At 46.0% G+C, this 18,262-nt stretch overlaps 6 protein-coding genes across 6 annotated transcripts; 2 read left to right on the top strand and 4 right to left on the bottom strand.

The window, feature by feature from the left end:
• Positions 1–353: 353 nt before the first annotated feature.
• N7484_004287 (5'-methylthioadenosine/S-adenosylhomocysteine nucleosidase family protein) lies at positions 354–1,334 on the bottom strand (the record flags this gene model as incomplete). Its single annotated transcript, XM_057114707.1, has 1 exon — positions 354–1,334. One exon carries the CDS (start codon positions 1,332–1,334, stop codon positions 354–356), a length of 981 nt encoding a protein of 326 aa, XP_056974847.1.
• A 2,727-nt stretch (positions 1,335–4,061) lies between these two features.
• N7484_004286 (Fructosamine/Ketosamine-3-kinase) lies at positions 4,062–5,068 on the top strand (the record flags this gene model as incomplete). The annotated part of the gene is made up of 2 exons (XM_057114706.1): positions 4,062–4,131; positions 4,191–5,068. The coding sequence occupies 2 exons, from the start codon at positions 4,062–4,064 to the stop codon at positions 5,066–5,068; spliced, it is 948 nt and encodes a 315-aa protein (XP_056974846.1).
• Positions 5,069–5,995: 927 nt separating this feature from the next.
• On the bottom strand, positions 5,996–8,446 carry N7484_004285 (uncharacterized protein; the record flags this gene model as incomplete). Its single annotated transcript, XM_057114705.1, has 2 exons — positions 5,996–6,908; positions 6,975–8,446. The coding sequence occupies 2 exons, from the start codon at positions 8,444–8,446 to the stop codon at positions 5,996–5,998; spliced, it is 2,385 nt and encodes a 794-aa protein (XP_056974845.1).
• Positions 8,447–9,155: 709 nt separating this feature from the next.
• Positions 9,156–10,801, bottom strand: N7484_004284 (cytochrome P450; the record flags this gene model as incomplete). The annotated part of the gene is made up of 2 exons (XM_057114704.1): positions 9,156–10,430; positions 10,490–10,801. The coding sequence occupies 2 exons, from the start codon at positions 10,799–10,801 to the stop codon at positions 9,156–9,158; spliced, it is 1,587 nt and encodes a 528-aa protein (XP_056974844.1).
• Positions 10,802–12,941: 2,140 nt separating this feature from the next.
• Positions 12,942–14,509, top strand: N7484_004283 (terpene synthase family protein; the record flags this gene model as incomplete). Its single annotated transcript, XM_057114703.1, has 9 exons — positions 12,942–13,105; positions 13,184–13,307; positions 13,373–13,391; positions 13,456–13,637; positions 13,680–13,813; positions 13,869–13,928; positions 13,983–14,072; positions 14,125–14,167; positions 14,216–14,509. Coding segments are annotated over 9 exons (1,110 nt in total), but the record flags the coding sequence as incomplete, so codon positions are not given.
• A 590-nt stretch (positions 14,510–15,099) lies between these two features.
• N7484_004282 (cytochrome P450) lies at positions 15,100–16,849 on the bottom strand (the record flags this gene model as incomplete). Its single annotated transcript, XM_057114702.1, has 5 exons — positions 15,100–15,271; positions 15,319–15,485; positions 15,546–15,656; positions 15,712–16,005; positions 16,094–16,849. 5 exons carry the CDS (start codon positions 16,847–16,849, stop codon positions 15,100–15,102), a joined length of 1,500 nt encoding a protein of 499 aa, XP_056974842.1.
• Between the last annotated feature and the right edge of the window lie 1,413 nt (positions 16,850–18,262).

The following is an 18,262-nucleotide window of genomic DNA, read 5'->3' as shown; positions in this document are numbered from 1 at the left end:
AAGAGAACAAGGCATGACCACACGAGAAACAAAGATTAGAAAGGCTGATACTGAATGGTCCATGTTTACAATGACAACAGATCCATCCAAAATTTTCACAATCAAGATTAATATCTATTAGCTCACAAGTTGTGCACAAGAATGTAGCATACCATGGTATTGTCGAAGCAAGTCTTTGTGCTCGGCGAATGAGTTGAATTGTCCCTGACTGGAAAATTCCATTTTGCGATGGTGTTGGATCAACCTTAGGAAGTTTCAGTAGACTTTCCAAGCTGAGCTCGCCCAAGCTGCCCCTTTGCAAGCTAATGTCGAATTAGTTAATCAAATCAATTGGTGTTGTAAAAATTGTTCACTCACTCGGTGTACGCTTTTGGGCTCGTCTGTATCTGTACCACAGGGATGACCGATAACAGCTCCTTTGCATAGGCGGCTGCTGCCACTGCTGCATAGGGTTGCCAGATTTTGTTCTTATGCGAGTCCGCATAGTCGCAAATTCCTCGTATCACTAAGCATTTGAAGTCATTCATAAGTCCTGCCGCCTCCATTTCAAAGCATAGAATATCACCACCAAGATCGCCCGCGATATCGTCTCTCATCACGCCGTGTTTAATTACTTGATTCCCTGAGGCGATCAAGCCATAGTGGATTTGGGGATTGCTTGACGGGCGCGGTGGACGAGGAACTATGTGTCCATAGCTGCAATTATTGCATATCGCATTTGGATCTCCCACATGTTGATACTGCGGTTGAAAAAGAATATCGTACTCGCAGCCGGGGTAAGAAGGACTGGTACGTTTGGGGAATCGCGCCATGATATTTGCCAGATGAAAAGGAATTTGAGAGTTGCCGATCATATGGTCTGCCTGTAAATGCGAGCTTGCTGCTAGTAGAATGGCCGGTGGTTTGTTCAAAGCGCCGGTACGCTGGAGGCGATTGCTACCGATGGACTTTCCAAGGTCATACTGCACAACTCCACCAAAAGTACCTGTTGGCTTGCTGACCACTACATCACCAAGCCTAATATCATTTCTGTCTCTCGGTACGCCGCCCCCGATGCCTACTAAAAGAGTGAACCGGAGCGCTGGGAACGTGTGAAGCATGTGGGTTGCAACAAGACTCGCAGAATAGATACCATAGATACTAGGCGGTAGACAGGCAATCACTATGTTGTGACCATATAGTTCTCCCAAGGTATACACATTATGATCGTCTGGGGATTGAGGCAATCGTGGATGTAATTGGTCAAGAGTCGCTTTGGATGCTGCCATCTCGAGCGGCAGTGCGCATATCCATCCGATAGTATAATCCTCGTGAGATCTTTCATTTAGAGCCATATTTGGTTTGACGATATTCCATTCTGTGGCCGGGCGACCGCAGAGATTGAAAGTTGGACTGGTGCCTAGAGGATGGATCTCTACCCCCAGGAGAAATCGTGGTTGGACTCCATTCAATCGAAGAGCGGGGTTGGGCTCGGTTCATCTCGGACCTCCTAGCTGTACTATTTGTATTTTCCTATCACCCTAGTATACTCTACTGAATTACTAGGGCAACATCTATCTCTATGATAATAAGTCAATAGCCACTAGACCCCCAGAGAAATACAATCGCCATTACAAACCAATGCATCACGTTGGCCGAATCTTCCAGGGGCAGTAACCTTAACTAGTAACTCGCCTGAGGGACCTAGGCAGCTTGTTAATATAGGCTTCAACATGATATTACTTACACTTAGTGTGTATAAAGCCATTCAATTTCAGGGGAAATAGGTAAAGCCCAGAGTAGATACCTATTTGACTGAATCCCTAAGGGTGTCCATGTTTCCCACCCATCATTGATGGCATCATTGACACCTAAAAACATAAGGGGCTCAGTCAAGATATCCCAGACTCCAAGATCGATTTTAAATGGCCAATTGCTTGAAGTTCTGGTCAACAAAGTTACTACTGATTTTTTCACAAATTACTGCATCATATTGGTTTTCGCACACCCAGCCCTGAACTTCGTTTACGCATGAAATCGATTTTTAGACCTTGTTCGAAGACGTGACAATGGAACAATTCTTAAAGATCATACCAAAGACTGCTTAATAACACGCAATTTAGCAATTTAGGTCGTTATAAGCCCGATAATCATTACAAAAATATGTGAACTTACCTGCGAAAAAAACCCGATTGACTTTCGAAGGTTGAACCAGTAGAATCTCACATCTAATTGAACCTTGAGTTAATGATTGGTTTCCAAGGCACCCAAAGGTTTGTGTGCCTTGGAAACCAGCAGTCGGGAGATCAGCCGCAGGTGGTCAGTAATGCAAAGCTTGTTCCTTATCCTCTGCTTCACTATGGCCCTGAACTCTTGTATATCTAGCAAATGTGCTTGACTCGATCTGCTACTCATAGTTTTATCATGACTTGTAGCATTCGAAATATTCATTGCTTTTTAGTCTGTGGTTGATAGAAACCCTGGAAACAGGTCGTGTTGAGACACGAGAAATGGGGCGGGGCGGCCTAGGGTCTCCACTGCGCTTCCTAGTGCAAACAAATTCTAGACTTATGACGAGTATACCGATCCTGAAGTATAATTTAAATAAACACCCGCAAGATCTATCACGTCATCCTCATTAGTTTGAATCGTATTGTTTTGATTTATATTGGCTGCTTAGCGCTCACACAGAGTCGACACGGAGTTTAATTGATAACCCTTTATACTGCTGACTCCTCATCACTGTCTAAATTGCTTATCTCCAGCCATGATAAATATATCGATCATTATTTGGGCTCTCTACGGTCTCCTAGACGTTATTCTAGCCAGTGTATCTGATCGGGATTGCTATATTGGATCACCTCCTCAGTGTAACAACTCACTCGCCTCAGATCCCAGCTGTCGTGGTATCGAAGTGACAACTATCAATGGTTGGAAGCGTATGGACTGTGATTATGCCATCTACGACATTCCAGTAACGGCCCGTAACACAAAGAAATGGCTCGTAATACACGCCGGTGGCTGCGATACTTACACTGAAGATCTTGGTGACTTTTTTGCTCCCGACATGCAGCTTAATATTTTCGGATTGCGCCCTTGTGGAGGATATCAAGATAGCCTTTGTGCCTCTCGTCACGGCTATGATATGTGTACTGCATTCCATATGCATTGGTATTTCCCTGCATTGCATCCAACCACCACACCGTGAGTTTGATTACCTTGGCAGGACTACAGAGAATAAAATTGACTCATCGTAAAAGATACGGGTTCGGTTTCAACCCTCCTGCACTGGTGGACATCTATCACACCCCGGGAGCCAACTTGCTGTTTCTTCATGAGCACGGCGACACCAACTCAAGTTATGATTGGTTCTCTGCAGACGGCTGCAACGCCTCAACCAAGCCTGTCTATATTTGTGTGGCCGGCCTCGACCCCAACTACGCAAGTAAATTCTCAGCGATAAAAAAAGTACTCGAGGGTGGATTCAGTAATGCCCTGGGGTTTCCCTGCAAACTCCAAGTAATTGATACGATGCCGTACGCAGAGAGCCAGAATCCAGCAATTCCTTGTACGGGAATTCTCCGAGAATACAACGATCCTGCAGCGGTGGGTGGAGACACATCAGGTGCGCCTAATTGGGCTTGGGGAATGCCGGCGTTCATGACGCGAGCGATTCAGCTGGCGACGCAAACGGATCCGAATGGGGCAGTGGTTAATGCCTTTCGCATCGCAATCAATATCGCCTTGTGTAAGCAATTTGATACTAATGGCACGAGGTGCCGTGATGATGATATGATCGCTTGAAATGCTTGAAAAACTCGCACTTCTAAATGTTCTTATAGTATGTTACAGAGCTGGGAAAATTGAATATGACTATGATACATGACTGTAATGGGAATTGCGCTAAGGAAGATCCCGCTCGGGGGTGGAGACCATTGAAATGTTATTCCTACCCGTCCTTTTTTTCTTCTCCGATTTTGTTACTCAGCTATATCTTCACTTTTTACCGACAGTGATCAATTCACTGAGTCATTTTCGGTCTTGTTGTCCCCCTGCTACTCTCGCCCGTGACATCATAGGGCATGAAATACGGCGTAGATCGCCTGGAATTTGAGGCAGGAAACACCAAGGTCGATCCAGCTGTGTCGAGGGGTAAGCTACAGGCTCCCCACAAGCCTCGCAGATCATCTTTGTATTGACTTCCTCCACAGAACTACCTGAAGGATGTAAGATCATTTCTACCGCGAAGCACGGCGTAAGCTTCTGGGCGCAGACGGGCCGTATCGATGTTTTGCTTCGCGATGGCACACCACAGTCCTTCTTCATCAAGGTTCTTTCGAAAGATTTGGGCATGAATATTACTAAAGGGGAATTCGAGTCGATGAGAGCGATCTATACCGTTCTGCCATCTTTCGTTCCAAGGCCCATCGCTTGCGGGACCTATGGCACGATACCTGACAACCACTTCATCCTCTGCGAATTTCGAGAAATGACTCATGGTATGCCTGACCCTGACGAATTTGCCGCTCAACTTTCAACACTGCATGGGAAAAGTGTATCACCCAACGGCAAATTCGGTTTCCATATCACCACCTACGCAGGAATGCTACCGCAATTCGTTGGATGGGAAGATAGTTGGGAGACTTTCTTTGCAAAGAGCATGAGGCAGGCACTCAACTTAGAGATTGAAAGGAAGGGGCCTAGTGAAGATCTCGCTGTCCTGTCCAAAGCTCTATTTGAAAGGGTCATCCCTAGGCTGCTGAGCCCCCTCGAGTGTGATGGCAGAACGGTGAAACCTTCACTTGTCCACGGAGACCTTTGGCACGCGAATGCAGGGATAGATGTCAACAATGGAAAGCCTCTTATCTTTGATGCATGCAGCTTTTTTGCGCACAATGAATGTAAGTTCTTCTATGGCTCACCATTGTTTACTCAGCTTAATGAAGGTGAATTTGAAGACGAGTTTGGCCAGTGGAGACCAGCTTGCAACAGGTTTGGTGACGAGTATGTTGCCGCCTACAAGAGGTTCATCGAGGTTTCGCCACCGGAAGAAGACTTTGAAGGCCGTTTGGACCTCTATAGGCTGTGAGAAACCCCGGTATTCACATCTATTTGCTATTACATATCATTAACAGCAAGCTAGGAGGTTCGATACCCATGTATCAGCACTTTTTGTCGATGACCAGGCGCTCCGAACACAGTAAGATTGTTAGCAGCATAAGGCCTAGTGGCAACTAACCTTTTGAACAGGGTCCTTGATGTCATGAGGGATTTGGTGCAGAGATATGGTTAGCGGGTAGTGTATAGAATCTGGTTAGGTGGCCGAACCCCCTGTCATTTCCAACTACTGGGCAATTAGCCTGTTGCTTTAACTGCTTCTCGGTGACGCCACAGCTATGAATTTGCGAGCAGAGGCATTTGTCCATGCTCAAAGTCACCACCAGCCGACAAGAAGCTCTGTGGGTAGCTGTACCTGTCGATGCCTCGACCGGGAATGTAATTTCGACAGGATATTCTTAGAATAACCGCGAGATTTAAAGGGAGATCCAGGCCCGACTCACGCAGAACAATGTTGTTTTCATCGAAATTGTCGACGAACACAACCTCCACAAGGAACGCATCCACGAAATTCTCCCGGCCAACACAGTGCTATAACCACAACGAAGCTTTGTGACGAGAGACTTGGCGGCAGCACGACCTGCGTGGCTAGGATTTTGAGACTGAGCAGCGCGATCAAAAATGTCTACGTCGGAATCAAAGAGCTAGTCAAATTCAAGCAGGAGAGGCTGGAGGCAAATAGTGCTAAGGTTATTTCCCTGTTGAAAGTTGGAACGGCAAGATCACTGATGTCTCACTTAATGGGCGCTGAAGAATTAGACTAAGTCAGGGAAGTACCTCGGCTCGTCCGGCCAGGAAGATCTACCTGTTGATTGAGTTCGTTGATCTCATTCAAAGAACAAAAATAGCGTAATTTGAGAGGCTCAATTCAGTATGTATTCACAAAGAAAATTAATTATTATGGTTCTTGAGCGTCAGGCATCCTCTTCTGTGCATGCCGCCAGGCGAAGTAAGCCTGGGCCTCGACTCTCTCGTTGTAAAGCCGCTGCTTCTTATTCACATCGAAGCCATTGAACCGTGGGACTTTTCTCGAGGATATGGCCCTCAAACCACCAAGTTCCAACGTACCAACTGGTTCGTGCTTCTCTGAATTATCACCGATCCATCCCGGAATCCCATCAAGCGCCTTTACTTTGTCTTCCTCCCGACTAACGAGCAACGAGGCATCTTGAGTGAGAGAAGCCCCAATTCTCATCATAGCCCACGAGTCCATGTATCTTGTCCATCGAGGAGACCACCACGCATAAGTTGCGAGCGCCAAAATAATGAAAACGTCGATACCAAGAAGGGTGGAGATAAGAATTACCCCGGCCCTGGAGATTACGGGGATCTTGGTGTCGACCCCCATATCGAAACTAACTGTCAAAGACATCACAGCTCTCTCGATATTGTTATTAATCCAGGCTTGATTAGCTAAAAATGCAGCGACGTTGAACACAGAGCTCATAGTGTCCGGGTCGTTGAAATTGTTGATCCATTTGGCGACCACTTCATCGAGTGCGGATGCGTTGGTCCCCCCGGCATCGGTGACGATACAGTCCATGTCTCCGCTAATGAGGAGATCGAGAGGTGCCAAGTCCTTGCAGGTATATATGTAATCGGGATAAGAGCCTGATTCAGTTGCCTCGATTTCTGGGGAGGCGAAGGTTTGCGGGTATGCTTGACGGGTTTGGATGAACGATCCATCGCCAAACAGGGCCAGCGCTATAGTCAGAAGTGGTCCTTTATTCGTCACAGTCTCCAGTGAAACGGAGTTATCCTCAGAAATCGTCAGTCCTCGCCGTTTACGTTTGGGGTCGTCATCATGATCACTGGTTTGGTGAGTTAGCATGTGGATTACAAAATCAAAAGGATTACTTGGAGAGGAGCACGCGTACTAAATGTTGTCGCTGAAGCCTTGGATCTCGCAATCATTCCCGCAGAGGGTATTCGGGTCTTTGTCCAACAAGGAACCGGCAGATCCGCCGTTCATGTAATTCGGTAGCTCGAAATAGCCACCCGTTGTATTGACAGTGACTTTGTAAAAGGTGCTATTGACCTGAAAGTCACCGCTTCCGTATTGCATATACTCGTAATTGATTAATGTGATATTCAGATAGAGCTCCTCTGTGAAATCTTGGCGGTCTCGTGTGGATTTCCAAGGTGAACTGGTGAGATTAGCAGGCATACACGCCTGCACACCCCACGTTTCTGAGAAATATTTATCAGTCGTGTTGGTATATTGAACGAAAAAAGCCCCATCTTTTTGATCACAATTCTTTGGAAAGTTCTCCGCCGAGATGTTCTCATAGTGTGCACTTGAATTGATACGAGGGGCAAATTGCCGAATAAGACCAGTATTGTAACCACTGGGCAATTGCGCCAGAAAGGGGTCCGACAACTCTTCCAGATTTTGAAATGTTGCACCGCCATTGTTACAGGATGTGGGTAGCTTCGTGACCCCGTCAGTAAAGGCACAGGATACCTTGCCACCCTGCCAGAGCTGGGCCTGTTGTTGTGAAACGGTGGCGGAGGTTAGGGCGCTGCGAGTCATGACCACAACAAAATTGTAATCGAATCCATTGTCTACCTCGGATTGAAACTGGTCTGGGATGTCAAGGAGATAGAGTACCTCCGAGGGCCAAGTAGGAGTCTTGGTTATTGTGGACGACAAGAAGATCGCCTGAAGAGGGGATATTACTGCGCCCAGGACATTCACAAACATAGCCAGAAGAAGAAAAGCGCTACCATAGTGTTTCCAGCCATCCATGGGTAGGTATGGGATGGTTCTGCCGTATGTTCTCAGATCATTCCAGCCCTTATCTGCGAGTGTCATCATCTGCAGAAGGCTGAGCCCCCGTCGCTGTTGAATGTAAATGACGGCAGCACTGGAGCAGACAGCAGAAGTCAACGGGATAGTGAAGACGGTGACAATAGATTGAATAATTTGAGCGGCACGATACCATCGCTCATTCCGCACATACAGAGAGTGGAAATAGTCGGAGCTGGTCCATCCGTAGCCATTATTTTGAGCATTCCATATCCAAACGCCGTAGTGATTGGCAGTGATAGGACGGACTGATAGAATGCAAGTGACGACCCAGGAAAAGAGGGCCAAGCCAATGTATCCAAGCGCAAGGTACAGTATGTACCAAGATCGGTCTAACAGCCGTGCCTGTGGAGGTAGTGGTGCGTTGACTTTTCTCGCAGGATCCTGGTTCTGTCCTGTTTGGTGCGCGGTACTTTCTGCGGGCGGATCATTCTCGTTGGATGGGTCGTCGAGAAGCGTATGATCATCTTGACTGAATGCTTCGCGACGAGGTGTCTTCATACCGGTGTGAAGCAATATCGACTCCGGTGATTCCTCCATGTTCGACTCGCTAGAGCATGAACGAAGAGCGCTCCACTGCCCCCTTTTTTTTGTGCCTGACAATGCTGCCAATATGTACACTTTACCCAAATTGCTCGGATTAAACTCCGGAGGCTGAAAATGGGGCTGTGCGGGTATAATGTCGATGGGTTTGAGCCAATGGAATCATCCTCTGGATTGTGATAGGTTATTCCCTTTAAGGGGGTCAGCTGGTGGGTCTAGTCGCCCCGTCCAAGCTAGTATGATTCTTCTTTAAGCACAAAGCAAGCAAGCCAAGACCTCGCTTAGATTAGCTTATTAGTGCCAGCCCAACTCATTATCTTGAAATAGGATATTCCCCGGTCTATTCCGGAGAGGGCTCATCGGGCACCACGAGCCTAACTTTCAAGACTAGGCTCCACGAAAGGACCTAAACATTCGCATTTATAGCTTGGTCGCAGCAATGACACTTGAGCACAGCTGCTATCCAGGATCGAGAAAATAGATCTACCCGCAGAACATCTGCGCAGTGGTACCGTACGGCAAGGCAAGAATTCCGTGCCTAGGAGACCTTAGGTAATGGGTTTACGATAAATATAAGTACCATGTCATAGGGCCAAAGGACTATTGTTGGCAGTTTATGATTTGTTCCTTGGGAGATGGTTCACAGAATCACTACAACCATGAATGCATAATTGACTTAGTGTGAGGGAAACAAGGACAGGGCTCGCTAAATCTTAGCAAATTCTGCACCGATTTGATCGAGCATGGCCCCATGATCCTTGCTGTATGTGTCGCCACTTTTGGTGATAACTTCGCGCACCCAAGGCCCACGAGGGTTAAAAGAAGCCTTGAAAGGTAAAGCCCGCATAACCAGGCCATAGGTGCATGCAACTGGATCAACCACGGTGGAATCGCCCGTCTCAGACAAGCCAGCCTTGATGTCAAATGACCATAGAAGCTGAGCGATAACAATCCAGATGACGTTGCGGGCAAAATGCCGCCCAGGGCAGGCCCGCCTTCCATAGCCAAAGGCCGCGGGAGGAAAGGCTTGCAATTTACCATCCTCACCCAGCCAACGATCTGGGATAAAGTCATCAGGCTTTGGTCCGAATACGGCCTCCTCCCGGGAGATAGTCCAAACATTGGGTATAACAATAGAGCCCTTGGGAATGGTATATCCATTGTAGGTGACTTCCTCTCTATTCAGATGAGGAACACCCTCAGGTCCGGCGGGCCGCCAACGGAATACTTCTTCAACAATAGCCGTGATGTATGGTAGGTTAGGCTTGTCATCTGGGACTGGAAGTCGGTCGCGTCCGACATGAGCATCAAGCTCTGCACATGCCTTGGCAATGAAGCCGTTATCTTGTGTAATACAAGCTACCACAAACCAGATTAGGCTGTCAGTAGTACCATCTAGCGCGGCATCGATCATAGTCCCAAGCTCAAATGCTAGCTCATCCAAGGGCATACCAAGGCTATCATTTTCAGCGGTTTTCTTGAGATATTTCGAAATATTCCAAGAATCGGACTCTATACCCCGACGGAAGTTCTCAACACGTAGATTATGTTTAGTTGTGTAGTGGTTCTCGGCTTTTGCCTGCCACGGTGCTAAGAAACCAGGCAGGTTATTGAGTATTGGGAACTGATCCACAATGTGCGCTCCAATCTGGATAAACTCGGAGAACTCATCGTTCAATTTGACCACAGCACGAAGGACGGGGTCGTTGGGGTCCTTGATACGGAAGCCATAAAGTAATGTATGGATAATACTAGCGGTTGTACGTTGAAAGGTTCCTTGAATTTTATCAGAACCAGCACCACCTGCATTGTCCAGGAGATCGCGTAGTAGTTGTTGGGATTCCAGAGCCTGAAAGGGGAGATATGCGGCTGCCGGTGTCGCATTCAACACAGAGACTTGTAACCTCTGATGGTGTTTGAATTGCTCCGTATAATTCATCATGAGAATGTTAAGTCCCTTCAAGGCTAGCTCGGTTGCTAACTGTAAACAAGTAAGCTTATTTTGTGTTTGCATATTCACAGGGAGGTTTGTAATCTTACGAAAAGCTGAGGTCGGTCCGAGAAAATGGCTCCACGCTTTGCTAAAAGGTCGTGTGCTACTTCGGATGTTGACAAAATGATGACGGGCTGTCCAAGCATATTGACATGAACGATCGGGCCATACTCCTCGCTCCATTCGCGGTACGTCCGCCAGCCATGTGATTTGGGAGCTTGGTGGACATTGCCAATGAGTGGTAGTGGCTTGGGTCCTGGCGGCAGGGGCAAGGACGGAGTTGAAGTTGACTTGCGCTGTTTGGCAAGATAAAAACCTATTAGTAGGCCGAAAATGACCATGCATGATGCTGCATGCATTTTTGGAAAACCTGAGTTAGAGAGAAGGATAAACCAGCGGTTTTGAATTTTTTAATCCTTGAACGAGTAGTGTCACTATCTGGACTTCGCTAAAGGGATCAGGGGATCAAAAGGGTCTGCCCTGATTGATTGTTTTGGCCCCCAAGGCACATGAGGGAAGTCGATCCTAGTCAGTGGATCCTTATGCTAAGATGGCACAATCAGAAGTAAGTCTCCCAAAGTTTCGGTCCCCAGGTTGAAAATCCCACTAATATTATTGGGCTGCAAAAAAGGGACCCCACCTGGTAGTACGTCGCCCCCTCGTCATCTCACAAGTTCTCTGTAATTATTTAGTGTGAGCTTCGTTCTAGGGCCATAATGGTTTCGCCAATGCGGTAGCTCCAAGGCAACTGGCGCAATACCATGAGCTCAGTAACAGAGTGTGTCAAATTTGTTGAAACCCCGAGATTCGACATATAATCGCACGATAACCGCATTATGTCTACCGTATCGGCGATAACTACTTCACCTATCATATGCCACGCGGTCAGTGATAGCTATATCTGTAAGGCTAGACTGCAACTCGTGCGTCACTCTAGGGCTTTTGAATGAGACCAGGCTACACATCATAAACTTCTCCGTGCTATTGAGCTTTCTCAAGGGAATTAGTAGGTATGAGCAGAATTTCATACCGCAGAAACCAGAGGCGTCGGTTTGAGTTTCCAACGTGGGTAATTATCGCTCGTCTTATCAGAACTTCTTAGCTCCATGTTAGCTGACTAGGTAATATTTCAACATACTGTTGAAAACTAAGTAAATGTCTAAGAGATATCTTCTAGATGCAGTGTTATATTTTACTAGTAACCGGAATCTCCCTATAACTCGATTCAAAAGAGACAACCAGAATGGTAAGAAGGAAATTGAAGATAATTCTCAGATAAACAAAAGAGACAAAATATCCAAATAGTGAATATTGACTCGGAGCTTTTTTGCCTTCTACTTAGCCACCCATTTCACCGGCAATAGTGCTACTTATATAAGAAGAAGACAAAGAAGGCACACGGATACATCCATCATTTATCTCATGATCGAAAAGCCAGTATGTAAAGAGGCAGATGTTCACAGATATCTCGGGAGTAGTCAATCATTCTCAGAATTCCGGGCTTGTCAAAGCACAACAGAGACATCTTCAGACATTCATAATCGTTTTCTAAGGCTGCTGTATCTGGTCGGCAGGCTGCGCCGTGAACGTAATGGGTACTGGAATTCGATGAGCCGACGCATGCCCCACTGATGCCGATCTCACCCTGCATTGCGCTTAAGATACGTAGATCAAGATCCAACAAGCTAGTAGATGCACGTGAAATCTCTTTCAGTGAATCATTAAGTGTCTCCACCTTCGCCATCATTCCTAGATGAAGCACACTGAACCCATATTACTACCGAATCTTCATACAGTGTTGGTTTCACTGATGTGTTCCTCGGCAGAAATTTCCATGACTAGGTATATGTTACCATGGCGTGCATGAGGAGAAACAAGAAAAACGACCACTGGCCTTCGAAAGGGAGTAGCTGAACCAGAAATTGAACAGAATTGCCGAGTCCTTACTGTGATCCGTCGAGATTAACGTCCAGCCCCACTACTATTCACCCGATAACTGGAAGGAACTCAATACGAGCCTAAGCAGCATGCCCCTCTACCTATTCACACCGCCCATAGGTGATGTACGCTTTCTGAATTTCTTCAGCTGTGGTGATTTTAAGTTTCGATTAGCACGTAAGCAAGGAGTCTACCGTGTGACGTGTCTATCTAGAGAAGGATTATTTGCCGGTATTCCAACTTACTTTCATGTTAATATCCCAATTAGCGATACAAAATCGAATGTGATATCGTATATTCGGGGCGGGCTGTGCAGTACATGCGTTGCTGTCCACCTAATCAAGTGAAATGTCTTTTGATGCAGCAGACCGCTACCCGAAAAGCAGCTGACGAGGATACGAAGGGATGAAGCGAGTCTTGTGGCAAATGGAGCTTGTGAAATGAAGCATGGGATATGCCTTTGAAGATAAGAAAAAACCAAGGTCTAATATAAATTCAATCCCACATCATAATGAGGAATTTGCCCAGCTGAACTTTGCTTTTAACATTGTCTAATATAAGAGTTCGCAGGCTATGGCTACCTATCACACAACCTTCCGAGAGTCCCTTGGAGGTCAGAAAGTGACTATTCCGAATGTATACGAGATACTTCCTGAATGGAAGCCCAGGACCCACAAAGAGTATAAAAGGGCAAAAGAGGACGTTCTTGACCCATGGATCGAAAAGTATGCTGCATATAACCAAGGCTGCCCCGCTTTTGAGAAGTTAGGTCATGATATGAAGATAACTAATGTTGAATGAAGATGGGTGGACGACAAGCGCACCGCTCAGAAACTCAAGGCTGCCGACTTTGGCTTATTTGCTGCCGTTTGGACTACAGATGCATCATTCGATGTGCTTTGTACGGCTGCTAAGTATTTTGCCTGGGTTTGTTTAACCTACCAATGGCCTCGAAAGATTCCATGGCTGATACGATTATATCAAAATTAAAGTATTTCGTGTATGATGACAGTAAGTTTCCCTAACAAAACATGCTGAAAATTACAGAGACGCTAACAGTGGCACGAAACTTGAGTTTTCGATTGTGGCTCGTTGAAGTATGACACCGGTATCGTTGGGGCCTACAGAGAGGCCAGCTTGCAGTATTTCAAGTATTCGCTCAATGGAGATGGAGAAGCACCAGACCTTTCTATGTTCGACATGGAACTACAGAAGGGTCTTCAGTGCTGGGACGAAATCGGCCTGCATATCCATCGGGTTTGTTCAAAAGGTATGTGAAATTCTGAATTTATGTGTTAGAAGTACATTGCGGGATATGATGTTAAAGGAATTCTAGAGACTCGTGAGATTCTGTGTGATGAAATGCTGCGATATGTGGGAAGCCTGAACAATGTCGACAGCATCTTCGAGGACTCCCACATCCCGTCCATCCAGTGAGATGTGGATCCCTTCTTACGTGTTGCCCGCCGCTTGCTAACCACATGTTAGACATTATTGGAACCGCCGTGAGGCCACAGCTGCAGTATATTGTGTGATTGCAACGATTCCGTATGATCTACCCGATATATTACCATAAGAGAGAAGGATATCTGACCATTCTAGATTCATTTATGGACTCGATATTACTAGGGACGATGTCAACGACCGACCTATGAAAGATCTGTGGAGACATGCCTCATATATCGTTCATATGTGAGTTCTTGGCGTCCACTGATAAATGGATTAGCAAGGAATATACTCATAGGCGCGATAGAACGAATGACATGTTTTCAATGCGGAAGGAAATTGTAAGATGACCAGAAATCCCCCAATAGGTCTCGTGCTGAAACCTCTAGGGTGATAATCAAATCGAGAACCTTGTTCCGGTGTTGATGCTGAATCGCTCAATTGACTGCAACACGGCAATGAGCCAGAGCTACGAGTTTGCCGTCAATGAAGCAATGGGTTTACGTGACGCTGAAAAACGTCTCCTTACGAAATGCGAGAATGAATCGAAGGCGATTATTACCCAGGCGTTTATCCAAGGTTGCCAGGATGTTGCAATGGGCCTTGTTCATTGGAGGTACAGTCGTATTCCTTGGCAATTTGAGAGCCGTACTAACTTTTACTGGCAGTTATTGCGGGCATAGATATATGATGCCCTGGGAGCGCGATTTAAACGGTGCCATAACATTCACAATCCAACCGCCGGAGTCTGAGCCTCAAGCCGCTAGCATGACCCAACAGTCTACCGCTTCGAGGGGCTACCTACAGAAAATACAGTCTCAGCTGCAGAACGCGAGTCACGCTTTTGCTCCCTTCAGTCCATTGATCATAATGGTGACTATCTCGACTATATCCGCCTTTGCATTTGTATCTAGGATTACGATTTCAATTTTTCCGGGCTGGTTAGCCAGATGGAAGCAGCTTATTTGATGTTTTGAGCTGATCCTTCAACAATTCGATATTCCTTTGCAATACTCATGGTCTTTGTATCTCTACTAGCTAGGGGATGTCAGAATGGATTGATCGATGCATTGCAAACTTTCTTTGTCACTCTCAATAGTTTATTGAATCATGTTCTATTTGGCAGCCTATAGGTATCCGAAATTGTGAAGATGTCCATATTGACTGGAATAAAAACAGGTTTATACATATTTCATGTTGAGATCCTTGGGAACGCGGTTGTGACCCACTGTAGCTGCCAGTGAACATCTGGGCTTGATCATGAATCCCGACGTCAGAGATTTTCCCGTCGCACTTTCACTTGCACATTATTCATGCCTTGAGCGGTCTGTCCGCTAAAATTATCTTGCACCATCTCAACATTTTCCCTTGTTGTGTTATACAAAACAAGGTCGAATCGTCGAAAAATCGTGCCAATAACCAAGTATAACCATGCCCATGCCATACTGATGATCGTCAGTAGTGAGATTGCAGATAAAGATGTTGAGCTTACTTGGGACCTAAGCATCCCAGTCCACCTTTGGAAAATGGAACCAGGTATTTTTCCAGCTTTCGAAGTTCTTCCGGTCCAATCAGCCACCGCTCTGGATTGAATTTCGTCGGTTCTGGAAAGATGCGCGGATCTCTCAGGATATGATAAATTGTCATGCTAACCGGTGTCTGAAAGGAATCAGTCCACATTTCAAGTCAGTTTAATTGGTTTTGCAACATCCAACATACTCCAGGTGGAATCTTCCAATTGTGGAATTGCAGGACCTCATCTGGCGCCACCCGGGGCTGCCGGGGAACAACAATGTTCGACAGCCGTAAACCTTCTCTTAGGACTGCAGTCTGTTCAAGTTTGCTCAGTGCTTGACTTCCGAGTATGTGATCCGGAATTTCTTACTAGATAAGGGAGACGCTCTAATTCATCTAGACTTGGAATGCTTGTGACTTCCGGGAATGCTGAGAATAGCTCATCCTTTAACCTTCGAAGCACTTTCGGATTGTCAAGAATGTGAAAGCTGGTGATTGCAAGAGCTTCCGAGGGGGCATCTGAGGCTGCAAGCATGAAGAAGGTCGCGTCTTCTTGAAGGCGTTTGGCCTGTTTTTCACTCGGTGGTACCTTGTCGTTAGCCAGCATTGCAGGGTAAATTGCCCTTTTTTTCTGCTCGTCATCCAGTTTACCGTCTTGTTGATCCTGAATGGCACGCTTGACCATTCTTTTGATAGTCTAGCTTGTTATCAGTGACATTTAGCTTCGACATAGTAGGCCAAGATTCACTCACAGTTTCTACATAATATGTTCGCCTAAATGATGGGTACACCAAGCATGATAGAAAAGGTATCAAGTGCCCCAAGGGATACAAAAATGGAAATTGTCTGACCAATCTTGCACTAGCGAACATTGCATTCACTCCGTTCTTCCAAGTCGACGTCAATTCCGGCTCATCGAGAAATCGGAATCCACGTTGCTCTCCAAAGGCGTACTGCGACATAGCATCACCTGCAAATGATATGAAGGCAGCGTGAAGCTCCAATGTTGCATCGCAATTTATTGACTGGGAGAAATGACGACACAGTGATTGGAGCTTTTCTTGAAGAACAGGCTGGAACTCTCGAACTGCCTTTCGTGTAAAGAATGGACTGATCAAACTTCTCCGCGCCCGATGCGATCTGTGGTCTGCGGTAGAGAATAAGGAACTGGTAAGGCCAGTGTAGTAGAACCAGCGCTCCTTTTCGCGGTTATGCGTCGGTCCTGAATAGAGTGTCGTGTAGTTGTCGGGGTCGTGGACATGCACTTCATTAGGCTTGATGCGAACCACTGGCCCATATTTTTGATGAAGATATTCGATTTGCCATGTAAACCTTCCTTGCTTTACCAACTGGAAATATGCTTCATACCATCCTGACGCAGCGGCTAGAGTTGGGCCCGGAAATTTCGCCAGGGGGCTTAAGAAGATTCGATATGAGATAAGGCAAACAAAGTATGTAAGTGTGATCAGGATAACGCCATAGAGGTAACTGCATACTTTGTAATCCATAATCTTTCTTCAGAAGAAGGGTCTCGGTACGCTCAAATGATATTCACTCGAGATATGAGGTTTGAGGCTTCAACAAAGTCTCAAGCTCAGTCATAGCGTTTTCGAGACTCTTTATACATGTTTGCTCGGACACCTAGGGAATGTTACCCAAAAAAAGCAAAAAGCGAGAAATGAGGCAATAATACGCTGATCTATCACAAGGATACTTCATGATGATGAAGTTCAAGAACAAAATGTTGAAGGTAGCACAGTGGAATTTGGATTGACTATATTCCTTTTTCTGGGAGAAAGCAACTCATCAATAGTCGATTTAACCAAGTTGAAGCGTCTCAACACAGTGCCAGCCCGGAGGTGTGAGTATTGATGACAGAAAAAGCAAAATTTATCGAGATCATGTGTCCACTGGTACAATCCGAACAGGCGGCACGGACTCTTCAAGCTCACAATGGCGTTTAAATATGTGAATCAATCTAGATGAGAAAACATCATACGCCATCAACACTCGGGGTCTCTCGATATCAGGGCAGAGCTTGAATGCGATCGAACGGCATGATCTACATCAACCATGCTTCTCGCCCAAACAGGACCGGCAGAAAACCTGGAACATGACGGCAATCTACTGCAAGGGTGTATTTAACCGTGATCTCTGACCGAAAATGTTTCTAGATGCACATGAATGTTGGAGGGAGTTTCATATGAAATCACTGACATCTAGCCTCGGCAAGTTTGAACATCGAATTTGCGCGCCAGCGCCGTGATTTTTGCTTTTTTAGATCAAGTCCCATGAGAGTTCACAAAAATAGCTTTAGTGCTAGGAATATCACAGATAATGCAGCTGAAATAGTAATCGACACAGTAAGGATCAATAGGCCTACCACTTCACCTGAGTCACACCCGACTCAAATCGCGCGTGGACCTTGACTTCTCGAGTGATCGTCAGTCACTGGACTACTTGTCACACAATTTATATATTCTGTGACCTTCTATTGGAGATGGTGGTTGAGGTACCTGTCTCAAAGTGTACGAGCACGCGATTGTGCCGTTACCTTTCCAGGGCTATACCCTATCCATCCCACTCGTGGAGCCTTGCATCCGTACCTTAAGACGAGGACCCCGAAAGATAGCAAGCGCTTATTATCTCGCAATGATCTTATTTGGATCATCACACATTAAGTAGGTGAGATCGCATTGCCCAGGAGCGTTCATTTGGGTAAAGTTGAAATATCTATCTTATCAAGCTGTCCACGAGTTTCGAGCGCTAGTCTTATTAGTGTGCACATGATACCTATATAAAGCACAAAGCTTGGGTGCTAACTCCGAACTAGATATAGACTTACTAACAAGCTTTACCATACCTACGGCCAATACGCTCGCCAAAAGGAAGCGAAGCTTGACCCTTCAAGTATATCACCA

This window comes from Penicillium longicatenatum (genome assembly GCF_028827895.1).
Source record: "Penicillium longicatenatum strain IBT 33135 chromosome Unknown contig_2_segment0_segment0, whole genome shotgun sequence".
NCBI classification, from domain to species: Eukaryota; Fungi; Ascomycota; class Eurotiomycetes; order Eurotiales; family Aspergillaceae; genus Penicillium; species Penicillium longicatenatum.
This window is presented reverse-complemented; position numbering and strand designations above follow the sequence as displayed.